This window comes from Haematobia irritans, chromosome 5 (assembly GCF_050003625.1).
Source record: "Haematobia irritans isolate KBUSLIRL chromosome 5, ASM5000362v1, whole genome shotgun sequence".
Classification (NCBI taxonomy): domain Eukaryota; kingdom Metazoa; phylum Arthropoda; class Insecta; order Diptera; family Muscidae; genus Haematobia; species Haematobia irritans.
The window spans coordinates 115,521,752-115,539,685 of NC_134401.1; the positions used below are offsets into that span (position 1 = coordinate 115,521,752).

The 17,934-nt window shown below is 34.3% G+C and overlaps 1 protein-coding gene across 1 annotated transcript; it reads right to left on the reverse strand.

The window, feature by feature from the left end:
- Positions 1-1,985: 1,985 nt before the first annotated feature.
- On the reverse strand, positions 1,986-10,706 carry LOC142237842 (electron transfer flavoprotein-ubiquinone oxidoreductase, mitochondrial-like). Its single transcript, XM_075309284.1, has 7 exons — positions 10,599-10,706; positions 10,080-10,187; positions 4,175-4,288; positions 3,412-4,096; positions 2,980-3,341; positions 2,811-2,898; positions 1,986-2,739 (listed from the first exon to the last, which is right to left on the reverse strand). Exons 2-7 carry the CDS (start codon positions 10,114-10,116, stop codon positions 2,202-2,204), a joined length of 1,824 nt encoding a protein of 607 aa, XP_075165399.1. The 5' UTR covers positions 10,117-10,187; positions 10,599-10,706; the 3' UTR covers positions 1,986-2,201.
- Positions 10,707-17,934: the final 7,228 nt, after the last annotated feature.

Genomic DNA, 17,934 nt, shown 5'->3' on the forward strand with positions numbered 1-17,934 from the left:
GCGCACAGTGGGGCAAAATCACAAAAAATTTAGATTAATTGAAAAATGATTTTTTTTTTTTTTGAAAAATACATAGTATCCGATTAAAGTATATAAAATTTTACATCACTACTGAAAATTTCAATGTCATATGTTGTTTAGTTGTCAAGCTGCATTGTGTTAAATCGCTACAAAATCTATAGAATCAAAATTTAAGTCGGCTAATGCACTAGGGTGGAACACAATGTTAGTAAAAAAATATGGGAAATATTTAAATCTGAAGCAATTTTAAGGAAACTTCGCAAAATTTTATTTATGATTTATCGCTCGATATATATGTATTAGAAGTTTAGGAAAATTAGAGTCATTTTTACAACTTTTCGACTAAGCAGTGGCGATTTTACAAGGTAAATGTTGGCATTTTGACCACTTTTGTCGAAATCAGAAAAACATATATATGGGAGCTATATCTAAAACTGAACCGATTTCACGGATAGCTACAATGCTAATTCTACTCCCTGTGCAAAATTTCAACTAAATCGGAGTTAAAAATTGGCCTCTGTGGTCATATGAGTGTAAATCGGGCGAAAGCTATATATGGGAGCTATATCTAAATCTGAACCGATTTCAACCAAATTTGGCACGCATAGCTACAATGCTAATTCTACTCCCTGTGCAAAATTTAAACTAAATCGGAGTAACAGATTGGCCACTGTGGTCATATGAGTGTAAATCGGGCGAACGATATATATGGGAGCTATATCTAAATCTGAACCGATTTCAATCAAATTTCGCACACTTGACTACACTACTAATTGTACTCCTAGTGCAAAATTTCAACCAAATTGGGTTAAAACTCTGGCTTCTGGGACCGTATTAGTCAATATCGGGCGAAAGATATATATGGGAGCTATATCTAAATCTGAACCGATTTCAATAAAATTTAGCACACTTGACTACAGTACTAATTGTTTTTCTTGTGCAAAATTTTAAGCAAATTAGGGTAACACTCTGGCTTCTGGGGCCATATAAGTCCATATCGGACGAAATATATATGGGATCTATTTCTGAATCCGAACCGATTTCTTCCAAAATCAATAGGGTTCTATTCTGAGCCAAAACACATACTTGTGCCAAATTTCTATAGAAAATTTTGTCAAAATTTTATTTTTGCAGAAAATGTTCTCAAAATTTTATTTCTATGGAAAATTTTGTCAAAATTTTATTTCTGTAGAAAATTTTATCAATATTTTATTTCTATAGAAAATTTTCTCCAAATTTTATTTCTACAGAATGTTTTGACAAAATCTTATTTCTATAGAAAATTTTGACAAAATTTTATTTTATTTCTATAGAAAATTTTATTTCTATAGAAAATTTTGTCAAAATATTATTTCTATAGAAAATTGTGTCAAAATATTTTGCAAAAACTACAAAAAACATCTACCAAACAGTAAAACATCCACCATTTTTGGTAGTATTCTACCAACTGAGGCAACCGTGTTTGCAGTCCTTGGACAGAGTTGAAAACCCTGTGTCCGCCCCGGGCCGTATGAATTCTGCAATGAGAGCGGATATTTGTTTTATTGTTGTTGTTGTTATTGTAACCATTTGGAGTTGTTTGTATTTTCGAGGTTTTCAGGAAGTAAACATACTCCAAATAGGGGTTTGCAGTCCTTGAACAGAGTTCAAAACCCTTTTTCAATATTCATATTTAGATAAAAGTCTCTACATTAAATTAACAGAAATCAATTGAAACAAAGGGAGAGTTCAGATTATGGGATTGTTTTTGAATGTTTCGGTAGTCTAAAGATTAATCTCTTCGGCACGCACAACCGGATTTACAAACTGATTAAAATGCGTACACAAATATAGAAACGCTATATTCCATTAATTAAATAATAGTTAACAGAATGGAGATATTTCAAATCATAAGAAGCAATTACTAAAAATTAAGGCATTTATATATTGTCTGAGATTCCTAATACAATAAAACACAGTGAAAATTTGAAAAAAATACAATTCTATAAAACTTTATTTATGCTAATTTTTTAAAACATTATTACAATAATATTTTTCTCAAAAATCTCGTTAATATAATTGGTTTTTATTACTTAGATCTAAAAGAAATGCAGCTGGTTTTTTGATTTTTTGTTAAAATTTCAAAGAAAACTTTCAAAGTTTTTCTAGACACCACCGTTCATATTTTCAACAAACACATTTTACATACCATTATAAGCTGGACCGCCACCACCCTCAGGTACAACCCAGTTAATATTTTGTTTGGGATCTTTAATATCACAGGTCTTGCAATGAATACAATTTTGGGCATTGATTTGTAGCTTCATATTTCCACCCTCATCGTTGGGAACATATTCATAGACACCGGCAGGACAGAAACGTTGTTCGGGACCTTCGTAAATGGCCAAATTGTGGTCAACAGGAACGCGATCATCTTTTAGAGTCAAATGAGCCGGTTGATCACCTTCATGGTTAGTGCCGGTCAAGGCTACCGAAGACAACAAATCAAAAGAGATTTTGCCATCAGGTTTGGGGTAGACAATTTGTTGACATTGGCTGGCTGGTTTCAATGACTTATTATCAGGTCCAGCATGTTTCAAAGTCCATGGTTCACGACCACCCATGAATATGGAGAAACCGCTGAGAACAAGACCACCATAAAGACCCAAGGGATTATGGAAACAAGGACGAACATTTCGTATTTTATGCAAATCGCTCCAGATAAAGGAATTTTTGATTCTTCAAAAAAAAAAAAAAAGAATAATTAGAACACTCGCCTTGATGAAAACAATTCTCTCCGAAGTACTTACTTATCTGGATAAGATTTTGGTGTATAACCGGCAGTCTCTTGAGATTCACCCATAATAGATTCCATAGCACTTTCAGCAGCCAGCATACCTTTGGAAATTGAAACGAATAATGAAGATCTTTGAGTACAAACATTCGTCTATGCCTGCTTCTTTGTGTTCCCTAACTTACCACTCTTCATGGCATAGTGAGATCCTTTGATTTTAGGCACATTAAGAAAACCGGCACTGCAACCAATTAAACAGCCACCGGGGAAAGTTAATTTACTGGGTAAACTTTGAATGCCACCCTCGTTAATAGCACGTGCTCCATAGGCAATACGAGTAGCACCTTCAAATGTTTCCCTCACCTTGGGATGGGTTTTAAAACGTTGGAACTCTTGGAAGGGACTAATCCAAGGATTTTGATAATCCAAACCAACAACAAATCCAACAGCAACGGTGGGTGTGGGTTCATTTAAATGATACAAGAAGGAACCACCATAAGTGAATTTATCCAAAGGCCAGCCAATTGTATGCTCAACTAATCCGGGTCTAAAAACAGTTTTGAAATTTCGATTAATTAAATTTCCTAGAGTAAATTTGTATGCTTTTGCCAACTCACTGGTGTTTCTCGGGTTGAATTTCCCAAATTTCCTTGAGACCAATGCCATACGTTTGGGGCTGGCTACCTTCGTTGAGATTGAATTTTTCCATTATCTGCTTACTCAGATGACCACGGCAACCTTCAGCGAAAATTGTTGTTTTGGCATGTAATTCCATACCACGGGCAAATGTGTCCTTTGGTGAGCCGTCCTTAGCAATACCTACATCATTGGTGGCAACGCCTTTAACACTACCATCTTCATGGAATAGAACCTCCGAAGCAGCACATCCTGGATAGATTTCCACACCCAAAGCTTCGGCTTGTTCTCCTAGCCACTTTACCAGGTGACCCAATCTTACCACATAGTTACCATGATTATCCATTGGCCACCCCTTGAAAATGGGAATAGACAAACGGCCAGTTTCCGTAAGGAAAGAGAATTTATCTGTAGTAACGGGAGTATTTAAAGGGGCGCCCATTTCTTTCCAATCAGGAAAGAGTTCATTCAAGGATATTGGATCCATAACGGCACCCGACAAAATATGACCACCAACTTCAGCAGCCTTCTCAACTACACAGACTCGAATTTCCTTTTCTTGTTCGGCAGCTAATTGTTTAGCTCTTATGGCAGCTGACATACCTGCTGGCCCTCCGCCCACAATAACAATGTCAACTTCATCGACGAAACGTTCCATATCGACTTCTATTTAAGGGATATTTTTATGGATAATGATGTTTGAAAATGTGAATTGTAGGTTTTGCATGAAAATAATATTATTACCTTTCCATCGCTCATCCTTTTCGCGGGGGCACACAGTGTAATGTGTGGTAATTTTTGGATATTTAGCAGCATCGGAAGCATTGCGTATTACAGCCGGTGTAAAGAGTTTTTGAACTGTAATGTGATTTGACATTTAATTTACAGTATAGACTAATGCGTGCAATGAACGTGTTGGATGTGAATGATATGGTGATGAAATATCTACTACAGAGCTCAATGAAATGTTTAAAACAAATCCCTGAATATTTTCTTGATGGAACTGTAACTTAACAGCTAATCTCAGATTTTTGCATAATACCACAATTCTAGCATCCTTTGTGAACTCCTTTATAGTGAAATTTTGCCATTTTGCAGAATCGAAATTTGGACGCCGGAGAATTGAGTGTTTGTGTCCAACCCTGTGATTTGATTTCATAACTGGAAAAATTTTTTTTAACTTTAAAAGACACCAAATTTCCGGAAGATTGCAGCAAAAATTGTTATACACCTATTCGAGGTGGTACAAAAGAACATCCGTCGGAAATTTTGCTTTCTTTCTATCAGTACACAAAGCTATCCTTTAAGACTTTTGAAACACTTGTCTAACACTAAAATCCAAAAAAACAAGTCATAGTTCTAATCGACCTTTATTTGCGTTATATTGCATCAAATTATATTTTTGAGAGACCGAATAGAAAAGAATTCTAAATTTAGTATTATTCCATAGAAACTATGCGTAGAGAACAGCTCAAAATATAGAAGGTAATCCGATATTAACTTAGCCTACCAAAAATTAAACAAATACATTGACAATGTGACAAATTAGGTTTCAACATAGTCTTCTTCTATCCCCATAAAGCAGCAGCAATGATCCAACTTTGATAACACCTCTAGAAATGCGTTTTCTGGAAGCCTGCAAAATATGCCTCCATGGCAGCGATAACTTTCACATTAAAATGATTCTACACCGAGTGACGTTTTAGTTTGGAAACAAAATCGCAATATACTAAATTGGGAGAATACGGTAAAAGGAGCAGAAGTTCGCAGCCTAATTCGGTCAACTTCACAATTCAGTTCACAGACAGAAGTGGAAAGATTCTATGAAAGGACAGTGAAGTGGAGCCTTTATTGCTTCATATAACTTTGAATCCACGTAATAATTCGGCATAGTTTTAATTTTATTTTGGTTATCAATGTGGATCACACCTTCGAGAAAACGACTGCAAACGCCTTTCCGATCAATGGAACAACTTTTTCGCTTTCTTCTGAATTCATACGTTGGGTGCAGGCAATAATTAGTTTTGACTTTTCCTTGGTCTCCTGTGTTTCCCAGTCGTTGCGATATAGGTTTTTTGACTTGCCTCGCAATGAGAGGATCTCTGCGAACCCTGGGTATTGCAACGAATAAATGACATATGAAATCTACCACCAAATGCCGGTCCTGGTTCCTCATGCTTAACGATTTGTGCAGGATATGATACACTTTACTCTAAATTATACGCACCAATGATGCCTTAGTATATATTTCAGTATGTAAATCGTTTTTGCAGTGGATCCAGGAGTCTATCCAGCTTTCTCATACCTATCGGTTACACTTCCAATTAGTGGTCTGCCAGTATGTGATCTTGGAGTTTGGTCCTTTATCCTCACTTTCATCGGGACAAGAATTATCTTCTCATGACCCAATGGTTAGAACAGAACAATTTTATCGACATTTTTAGACCTTTGTTCCGCCAGATCTATTGTGCCACAATTGCACTTTATACTTCGCCGTTGTCCTTTCGATTACATTATGAGTGAATAGGACGTTGCTTTTACGGAATCTATCAAAAGTAACAGTGTCATTGACATATGATTAGATTTCCAATGTCTCCGAGGGCTTCTTTTGTTTGTATTGATACACGATCGAAAATGGTAAGCCGCATATCCTGTATTTTGGGAAGGATTTGTTCGTCGATGTCCTAAGTCCCCGCTGCGAAATAACTTTTTACTTCAGTATCACGTGGTTTTAATATATGTATATAGTCAATCCTAAACCCTGCAAAAGATGACAAGCAAACTGGTGACGCGTGTCATCTGTCCCCTGGTTGCATATGTGACACATGTCTGTTAAGCAGTTACCAATCAGTGATAGGTAAGAATTGAGGCGGCTGTATTTGTCTGATCTTAATTGGGCCAAAACTGCCTTGCCGCGGCAGGTCTCTTTCCTGCAGTGCTATGGACGGTGTAGAAATCTGAGAACGGGATTAACCTTGTAGCTTCTCAAAGCTTCATGAATCTTGGTCAGACGTGGCTAGAATGCTGTCTGATCTAGAGGCTCTCTTTAAACGGTGAATATCACCCCTTACATCCCTATGTTGTGGTTTCCTATCCACAAGATGGTAATTTGGATGGTTATTGCGATAACAATAATATAATGTACAATAGGCCTTTATTAAATAAATAATTAAATACATAAAATAACAACACAAGAGATTCTGCTTTGACAACATATAATTGTGTCTACTGATAATCTTGTTCTCCACATAAAAGTGACCCAGAGGTGCACTATAGAGACCCCTGTCGCAGTTTTAAGCCATCTTCGGACAGGTCGATATGTTATTCCACTGTTTATCGCTTGTTTGAGGTGTCCACATTGACGCTGCATAGTATCCCACTGACCAGAGAATGAAGCCGGCAAGCCGAGCCGCTGATTTTAGCCGCCGACCATTTTTTGGCAGTCGACGGCACCGCCGAATATGACGGCTCATCTTGACTCAAATTTAGCCGCCAATTTAATCAAATATATTTATGAAAAATATAAAAATGTGCTAATAAATTCTGTAGTTTTTGCCAATATTTTGTACATTCGATCCACAATTATTCAATATTAGGTTCCTATATTTCGTAAAAATCTTGCTCAAAAGATTTGAATGATATGTAAATTTGACTGTAAGATAGGTTATACAACCAATTTCATAATCATTCGGATAACTTCAATTTGATTTTATAATGGATAAATGTCCACCGCCGAATATACAAATTTTTATCGGCTTAGCCGTGAAGCCGCCGTCGGAGGGAAAATTTTAGTATCATCCGCCGCCGATAAAAATGGGTCGGCTTCATTATCTGCCACTGACCGACCAACCGGCCTTATATGTAGTCAACAAGGTTTCTTTGTCCGCACCCCAAGTGCTGCCGGCAAACGAACACTTCCTCGGATTATTTATATCTATATTGAAGACCCCTACTATAAATCCAAAACCAGAATTTTGTTCCAGCCGGTAGTTCGAGCTATCGCTGTGCTTTACTGCGGAATCGATGTTAATTTCTAAAAATTTTAAAATTCTCCATTCTAGGGAGCAGTACTGTTTCAAGCAGGGTGAATGCAGCCAATGTGGTACAGGCTGGTTGTTGTTGTAACAGTTTTTAATGTAGTTTCATCCATTTTGTTCTATGCTTGTGTATTTCAGCTGGTAGCCAGATCAAGGAACTCTGCGACAAGCATGGGGTGTGTCCAGAGTGATCTGGTAGTGAGACGAGTAGGCTTAGCTGGGCAAGCAAAAAGGTGACGAGTGTCATGTGGCCATTGATTACAGATGGGACACACGTCAGCTACGCTGCTATCAATCACTGATAAGTATGAATTGAGGCGGCTGCACTTGCCTGATCTTAGTTGGCCCAAAACTACCCTGGTCTGCCGTGTGAAGTCTCTCTCCTCCGGTGCCATGGGCGGCAGTCGGACTCCGAGAACAAGATTAACCTTGTAGCTTCTCACCGCTTCAGCTACAGTATCCTCATAAATCCTGTTCAGACCTGTCTGGTATGCTGCCTGATCTAGAAGCTCTCTTTTGTAACGCTGGATCTCGGGCTCTAGAAGGTGAAGATCAACCCTTACATTCCTGGGTGGAGGTTGTCTACACAAGATTCGGATGACAACTTCGATGGCAACCCACGAGGTACTGCTTTGACAACATGTAATTGTGTCGATGCACTGGGATGATCTTGGTCTCCGAATAAAGGTGATCCAGGGGTGTACTGCGGAGACATCCTGTTGCGGTTCTAAGGGTAGCGTTCTGGCAGGTTTGTATGTTATTCCACTGCGTATCGCTCGTTTGAGGTGTCCACATTGGCGCTACATAGTTTACCACTGACCGGCCAATTGCCTTATATGTATTTAACAAGGTTTCTTTGTCCGCACCCCAAGTGCTGCCGGCAAGCGACTTGAGGACCTTGTTTCTACCGCGGAGCTTATCACAAATTGCAGTGGCATGGGCGGACGACTTAAAACGGCTGTCGAATGTGATCTTGGGGTAATTTGTCGTCGGAATTGTTTCGGCATCGACTCTTACATTCAACTGCCTGCGTACTTCCGCCGTCCATGTAGCGAACAATTTGGCTGATTTGGTGGGAGATATCCTCAAATTTCTTGCAGTGAAATAACTGGTAAGATCAGGCAGCTAATGTGGTCTAGTAGCATTATTTTCTATCTAATAACATAACGAATAACTAAATCAAGTTGAATAGATTGTGGCTTGTCAGAAAATGAAGCATGAAGTTTGATTTTTGCAACTCTTTCTTTGTGCCAGTTGAAAGAATTCAAATTTACCCGTGCGGTTTTTTTGCGGTTCCTAATCATTTCGTTTTGTGTGAAGGTATATTTTCAATTTATTAATTTTCGGATGTAAATAACTGCCGAGTACTAAAAATCTTTACAGAGAAAAAAATCTACATTATGGTTTACCATATTACCTGCACAATTTATGATTTCGTGCTTAATGTGTTTTTTAATAAATTTGCAAATATATCCGAAATTATGGGTTTCTTATTTTTCGCTCATAGTTGCGTGGATGGCTAACACTAGTAAAATGAATGTGTTAAAATCTTAACCTCGTTAGAGGAAAACAACAAATTTGGAACATTTGCTGCACCCAACCTATATTGACTACAGGTAAGACAAAAAGAGATGCCCACGTATGGTAGATTAAACTATCGGCAATTTTAATATATCATCCCACTGCCACAGTCTGTTGTAATCCACTGAAAATTCTACTCATACCAGCAGGATATTTTCACGTTATCTGATATTGAATGGCTCAATATCAGATAATGTTTCAGATGAAATATCCTCATATATGAAACGAATACTTTATCAAACATAACTATTGTAAACACGGCCGATCATAGAAACACAAGGCAATGCACATTACCATTTTAAACGTTCTTTAAGTTCCTAAATTAAATCAAAGACACACCTGTCCGCTCAACTTTGGAATACGACCTTTACCCGATGGTCCAAATTTTCGATGACGCTGACACAAAAATGAGGTTCCATCAATGCACCACTTTATGTTGGAGGTTAAATTCTTTAATTTCCTAAAATAAATCATAGACGCACCTGTCCGCTCAACTTTGGAATACGGCCTTTACCCGATGGTCCAAATTTTCGATGACACTGACACAAAAATGAGGTTCTATTCAGTCAATGCACCATTTTTTTATTGGAGGCCCGGTCTTGCATAAGCAAAAAGGTATAATACCAATTTCATTTAAGACTCGGAACCGACATTTCTGTAATAGTACCTTTTGACTTAGAAAAGTACTTTTTCGAAACCGAATTAGAACAATTTCAACTATGCTATTTATTACCATTGTTTTATTATAATTCTCTTTTTGTTTCTAAACAATCTATAGTTGAATTTTCCAAAGGTTGGATAATTTCCACATATCTCTACTATAAAGAAACTCTACCTCCACATAAGAGAATATTTGTTATTATTCTTGAAGACGATTGTCTTTCTTTTGTTTTATCAGTAGACAGTATTTCTTCACAAAATTATTTTATGAGTTATGTAATGAAGCAATGAAAATATAAATTAATTAAAATTCGCTGATAATGAATTATTTCTTGACGATGATCAGTGATCAATGGCCATAGCTGACTTACCTCTCGTTAATCTGCCCAATTTCAACAAAGCCGACATCGTTGCAGTCTAAACAAATCTTCCAATAAAATTTTATACTTCTTCACACATACACACAGTACAGTGGAAAACTGCAATATGAAATATTCTTGTTTAAATCACACAAGAAATATATGGAAATAATTTTACAAAAACGAAGTGTTGCTACTGTGCAGCCCCCACTTCACCGTATAAACACTATTGCCAGACTAAATACGATTGATAAAGAGACAATCGCGAGCATACACACACACACGTACGCACACTTTCATTCAAAACAGCATAATAGAAAGAAAGTAAACTAAGAAAAGCTAAACAAATACAATATGGGGGAAATGAGATTTTGGACTTTAGACTGGTTTCATTTGTCGCTAAGAGATTTTCCCATTCTTGTTCTTATTTGTTTTCTGCAGTTACATTTATGTTATTTTTATACCGACACCACACACATCATAAAAAAAAAGTTGTTCTTATACTTTATATCGATGCACTTTTTCTCTTACTTGTTTTGTTTCGATACAGAATCAAATGCAATTTAACCTTGATTTGCTTCCACTCTGCACTGTGCAACGACACGTTTCAAGCAATGACAAAATCAGCTGTTTAATGTGTTTGACATTTGCCGCATTAGACCTAAATGAAAGCAGCCGCAGACCAAAAGAATTATGAAGAATATAATGCATTTAATTTTAATTTATTTAGCATCTATGATCTTTGAATATAAATCAAATAATATATATAAATGTAAAAATAAAATAATGCAATTTTTTTGTGCTAAACTACATCATTTTTCATACCATTTAAATGCTTTAATATTAATTTGCTTATTAGGTAAAGGTCTATTCTACACTATTGTTGACTAAGCCACCTGTTGCATGTGAACTATTACCCGATAGATGGCTCTCATAGATGGTAGTTATTTAGTGGGTCATCTGTTGTAGGACCAACTATTAGCCAATAGATGGCACAAATACACCGTAACTTCTATTGTATGGGAAATTCTTTAGCAATACAGAACGCACAATTTGCCACAACCCCTATAAGAGCCGGTTTAGTAGGCGTTACCAGTTTGGTCCGATTGGTCGGACCAAATTGTCTATTGCGGTCCATTTTTTCAATTTGTTTCCGTTTGTTTAGTATTTTGAGTCACCATTTCAATTATCCACCAACTGAAATTTTCGAGCAATAAGCCGAGAATTCGGCTTATCAAACGTGTGTTTTCATAAGGTTGAGTTCTTGATTCGTCACTTTTAGACATACAGTCAAAATATAAAATACCTTAATGTAAAACTGATTTGAGATGTACTTTATCAGTAATAGTACCAAATATTAAAAATCGCAAAGCAAATTGGGTTGGGAAGCTCTGCCCTAAACCATATAGTTGTTAAGGGGGTATAATAACTTTTATCTGCCAAAAAATGATTTTAGAACTTTGATCTGCCAAAAAATGATTTTAGACCCCATACAATATATACCGATCGACTCAGAATCCTGAGTCGATGTCCTTCCATCCATGTTGGTGTTCGCAGGATTCCGGCCGCATTTATTAACCGATTTTGAGGAAATTTGGTACACGGTGTTTTTTTTTTTTGCACAAGGACGAACGCTATTGAATTTGCAAAAAATCAAATCAATTAAATTTAGATAAAGCTCCCAAATAGGGTCACATTGTGTTTTTTTTTTACTATCCGATCGTCGTCAAATTTGGCACAAAGTAATCTTATTCGCCATCGTTGAAGTGTGCTATATTAGGATAGGTTATGTGGCAGCCCGATGTATCAGGCTCACTTAGACTATTCAGTCCATTGTCATACCACAGTGGTGAACTTCTCTCTGAACTTCTAACTGAGTGCTGCCCGATTCCATTTTAAGCTGAATGAGAAGGGACCTCCTTTTTATAGCCGAGTCCGAACGGCGTTCCACATTCCAGTGAAACCACTTAGAGAAGCTTTGAAACCATCAGAAATGTCACCGCTGAAAAACTTTTTGGTGTTCGGTCGAAGCAGGAATCGAACCCACGACCTTGTGTATGCAAGGTGGGCATGCTAACCATTACACCAAGGTGGCTCCCGCCATTTTGCAGTATCAACATTTGAAAACCATTTCAGGCGCCGGAGAATTGAGTGTTTAGTCAACTATGTGAAACACAAAGCCGAGTCCGAACGGCGTTCCACATTGCAGTGAAACCACGTTGAGAAGCTTTGAAACCCTCAGAAATGTCACCAGCATTACTGAGGTGGGATAATCCACCGCTGAAAAACTTTTTGGTGTTCGGTCGAAGCAGGAATCGGACCCACGACCTTGTGTATGCAAGGCGGGCATGCTAACCATTGCACCACGGTGGCTCCCAAGTGTGCAATATTACATCGAAATCAGTTCATATGTATATATAGCTTCCATATATACATATCGCCCGATTTTCTCAAATTTGACCATAATAGGGATCTATAGTACAAACCAATAATCGATTTTTCGACGTTTCGATTATTGACTATTTGCTATAGTCTTGCCATTTATACTGGTGGGCATATTCATTTGTCATGCTCAAACTGAAATGTTTTGAAAACTGGTTTCGATGACTTCAACTTTACCACAAAAAAATATTTCAATCCTATTATTTTGCATAAACATAGAATTTTCATTTGAAAAATAAAGATCGAAAAAGCACAAAAATCATAAAAGTAAACAAAAACCTTTTTAAAAAGCTCTTTCGAAATTATACGACAAGATTTTTTAGAAAGGCCCCTGGCGAGAAGACTATGTCGCCTCCAGAAATTTGTATTTATTTGCTTGTTATTATGAAAAAAAAAAAACTGTTAGTAATAGATGGGAAGCGGATCTACACGAATGAAAATTCAATCAAAGGGAAGCGTCCTATTTTTATCACTAGCATTGTAGATTTTGTTGGCAGTCTTCTATTTTCAACGGAGTTTCAGAATATCTGCTTGATGCTCTGTATATCCTCGGCTTTCTATTTTTTGAGTCAAATTCGCCAAAATGCCTATAACCCTGCCAGCATTTCATAGTTCCATTTCATCTTCATCGCTACCACAGACTCGTAAATGTCACTACAACCATCCTACTGTGATGGGGGGCAGCATATCATAAAGTACAAAATGTACTTCATACATGTATTTTGCCATCACTACTTTTACAAAAGTCATTTTATTTTTTGTGAAACGCCAAGCGCAACCAGCTTGTTATATTTTATTTGAATAAAAACGAAAATAAAGTTCTGAAAACATAGATTTTACGCTTAAAATTGTGAAAGGTATATTGGTGAACAATTTTTGATTTTCCAAATGGAATAAAGTGATTGTTTTTCAAATATTTTACAGACACGCTGCCTCCATCGAAATAGACGCTGCAACATCTAACTCTACATCATCATTAATGCAAAAAATTATGTTAAATGTGATGTGATAGTGGCATAAATGTTATATTTTTAAGAATTTGTAAATGATTAATCAAATAAATATCTCAACAAACGTGTTTTACTCGACCACAATGATTCTTTTACCACTATCTTAAAATGAGCTTTTTCTGATTGTTTGGAGGGTCTCTTATTGGCGTCGTTCTAAATTGGTCTATAAAGGCACCTAATAATTGCACTCATGCGAAACCTTTTTGTAGTAACTTGGCGTGGTACAACTTCTCAATAGTGACGGCGCTTTTCCGACGAGTTTTTGATATCGTATATGATTGTTTTCGACGTACTGGGGATTCTCAGAAGCGCCCCCAAATTCAAAAAATGTTGGCAGGGAAATCGGCAAAATTGGCAGCACTGGTCTTAAATTTGTTATACTATGTAAATATTGTAAAGAATGTAATAAAATAAAAATAACCCATCTTCGAATTTGATGTGCATTATAAAGGAGAACAAAACCCAAAATTGCGAGTGAGAAAAGTAGAGCTCAACTTTATACTCTCTTTCGATAAAAAAAGAGAACAAACATACATTGAGAGAGCTTCCGTTACCATCAATATGAGTTGCACGCGTTTAATATCCGCTTACACTCCTTGCTCAACAGGTTATTTTATTATCATCTAAAAACTAAACTAACAGTTCGGTTTTTATGTTCGTACCGTATAGTTCGTGTTGTGTGTTATTATAATGTGCTATTTTTGTAGTGTTGTGTGTGTGTGTGTTTTTCTTATTTCTTCTGTGGACTATATAACAGTGTTAAAAAAAAAAACTATACCCATGACAAACATACTCGCCAAATAATTTTAATAAATCCAATTGTAAGTTTGTTTACTGTTAAAAGTTTTTAAAATGCTTACGTGCTGTACTTTTGTGGAAGTAGTTTTACTGAGTATGAAATTTTGCGTTATTTACTAGAAATAAAACATCAACCAATCTTCATACATATAAGCTTACACTAAATATGAGCATACATTGCTTGTGGTCTACCCTTCAACTCAATTCACCATTCCTTAACAGTGTTCTCCACAAAAAAAATTGTGGTGGATAAAGCAGAGGATTGATTAACAAAGCATCAACATCGTTGACAAAGCAAGAGCGGCAAAATAAATCTACAATGGTGTGGTGCAGGGATGGAAAATACAATTTTTAAGAAAGTACAAGAAACGGTATTTTTTGAACGAAAAATTACTTTTCATAAAATTTCAACAAAAAATCCATTGGAAGATTATCGCTTTAGACTAAATTTTAAAGAAAATAAAATTTTGTTTGTCAACTCCTCGATTTTAAATATAGATAAATAAAAATTCATTTTTGACAAAATTTTCTAAAAAAAAATAAATTTTTGAGAAAATTTTCTATAGAATTAAAAGTTTGAGAAAATTTTCTATAGAAATAAAGAAATAAAATTTTGCGGAAATTTTCTAAAGAATTACAATTTTGAGAAAATTTTCTATAGAAATAAAATTTTTACAAAATTTTCTATAGAAATAAAATTTTGACAAAATTTTCTATAGAAATAAGATTTTGACAAAATTTTCTGAAGAAATAAAATTTTGACAAAATTTTCTGAAGAAATAAAATTTTGACAAAAGTTTCTGAAGAACAGCGTTGCCAGAATTGTTTCACCAAAAACCGCTAGATTTGCCCAAAAAAATAGCTAAAAAAACTAAAAAATGCTAAAAAATAGCTAGAAAAAAAGCTAAATTTGTTTGTATCAAAAGTCACATTTTTGATTGAAATTTAACAAACTTAAAGGCTTTATTTCACTTACAATGCATATTATTTTCATTTGCATTGCATATTAGCTCTGTTTGCGTATTCGATACATTTTGATTACTACCACAAATTTTTTACTGGAAGTCCTTCGTTTTGTGGGAGCTACCTTCCCAACACCTCTATTTTATTTACTTGTTATTTTAAAATATTAAATGATCCAAGCATGCTTTGGATTTGGTAAAAAAATGATTTGTCATTTTTTTAAATAAAATTTTAGTTTGGTTTTGAAATTGTGAAAAATTCGAAATACGTTACTTTTATTTAAATTGTAGAAAATACCTATAGTTTACATTTCCCAGTAAAAACATTTTCCTTTTCTTCATGAGCTATCAAAGTGCTTTAAAAACGTGCTAACGCCAACTTAAATTTCCAAATTCAGACTCGACTTCAAGTAGAAATTATTGTATATATACATTTTTAAAATAAAGTGTTGAAAAACATCTATTTTTGAACGCTATTTTGGTTTGTGGTTAAGATGCAAAAACTCCTCACATTTAAAGACTATTTCATTAATTCTTCCTTCTTTCATGAAAACATACCAATTTTTAAATTGAATCACTTAATTATAAGGACAAAACGACTTTATCGTCTTTTGGACAAGGAAAACAGTTTATATAAAAGAAATTCACAAATGCTATTATAACCAAAATTCGCGTTCGTATTTTAAGGAGACGACAATATTTTTTCAGTGCACAAAGCTATTCACATCTACTATTTTAATTTAGTAATATCGTAATAACTTTAGAATATTATAATAACATAAAAAGGATAAACGAGTCAAATGATAATATTCCCAATAATTTACTGACAGTTTATCTAACAAATTTGTATGGTAATAGTAGATTTAAAGTTTACAATAACTTTTATGTATATAAAGAAAAAACTTTACAACAAGGTGTATTTGCTACAAAAATGCCCGCATTATGGCTGGACTCATTATTAATGTTTCAACTGAGCTTTGAAATATGTGGAAACCCTTATACTTGCAGCAAGGCTTAGATAAAAACGCCGATTTATCCATATTTCAATAGAAACATGTCGAAAATAAAAAAGCCACAAATAGCTCAAAGGGTCATGAAAAAAAGCCAGAAAAAAGCTAAATGCATTTTTTTCCCGCTAAACGTCTTCAAAAAAAAGCCAAATCTAGCGGGAAAAAAGCTAAATTGGCAACGCTGCTGAAGATATAAAATTTTGCCAAAATTTTCTATAGAAATAAAATTTTGACAAAATTTTCAAAAGAAATAAAATTTTGACAAAATTTTCCATAGAAATAAAATTTTCTATAGAAATAAAATTTTGACAAAATTTTCTATAGAAATAAAATGTTGACAATATTTTCTATAGAAATAAGATTTTGACAAAATGTTCTATAGAAATAACATTTTTACAAAATTTTCTATAGAAATAACATTTTGACAAAATTTTCTAAAGAAATAAAATTTTGAGAAAATTTTCTAAGGAAATAAAATTTTGGGAAAATTTTCTATAGAAATACAATTTTGACAAAATTTTCTATAGAAATAAAATTTTGACAAATTTATCTATAGAAATAAGAGTTGACAAAATTGTCTGATGAAATAAAATTTTGACAACATTTTCTGAAGAAATAAAATTTTGACAAGATTTTCTGAAGAAATAAAATTTTGACAAAATTTTCTATAGAAAACAATTTTGAAAAAATTTTCTATAGAAATAAAATTTTGACAAAATTTTCCATAGAAATCAAATTTTGACAAAATTTTCTATAGAAATAAAATTTTGACAAAATTTTCTATAGAAATAAAATTTTGACAAAATTTTCTATAGAAATAAAATTTTGACAAAATTTTCTATTGAAATAAAATTTTGACAAAATTTTCTATAGAAATAAAATTTTATTATTGTTTTTTTGTTTTTTGATCTCAGCTTAAAGCCATGCATTGACTAAACTACAAGTGTAGCTTAACCAACAGAGGAAAAGTATGCTTGTCAAATTTATTTGGGCAAAGCCCTAAAGACTGCAAGATGGTTGGATGTAAAGTAGAGGATGCTGATGAGGAATGTGGTAATTCCGAAACAGCTGTACATCCAACCATCTTGCAGTCTATAGGGCTTTGCCCAAATAAATTTGACAAGCATACTTTTCCTCTGTTGGTTAAGCTACACTTGTAGTTTAGTCAATGCATGGCTTTAAGCTGAGATCAAAAAACAAAAAAACAACAATAACGATTGAAGAGAAGCCAACAATAACAAACAAAACGAATGAAATAAAATTTTGACAAAATTTTCTATAGAAATAAAATGTTGACAATATTTTCTATAGAAATAAGATTTTGACAAAATGTTCTATAGAAATAAAATTTTTACAAAATTTTCTATAGAAATAACATTTTGACAAAATTTTCTAAAGAAATAAAATTTTGAGAAAATTTTCTAAGGAAATAAAATTTTGGGAAAATTTTCTATAGAAATACAATTTTGACAAAATTTTCTATAGAAATAAAATTTTGACAAATTTATCTATAGAAATAAGAGTTGACAAAATTGTCTGAAGAAATAAAAATTTGAAAAAATTTTCTGATGAAATGAAATTTTGACAAAATTTTCTGAAGAAATAAAATTTTGACAAGATTTTCTGAAGAAATAAAATTTTGACA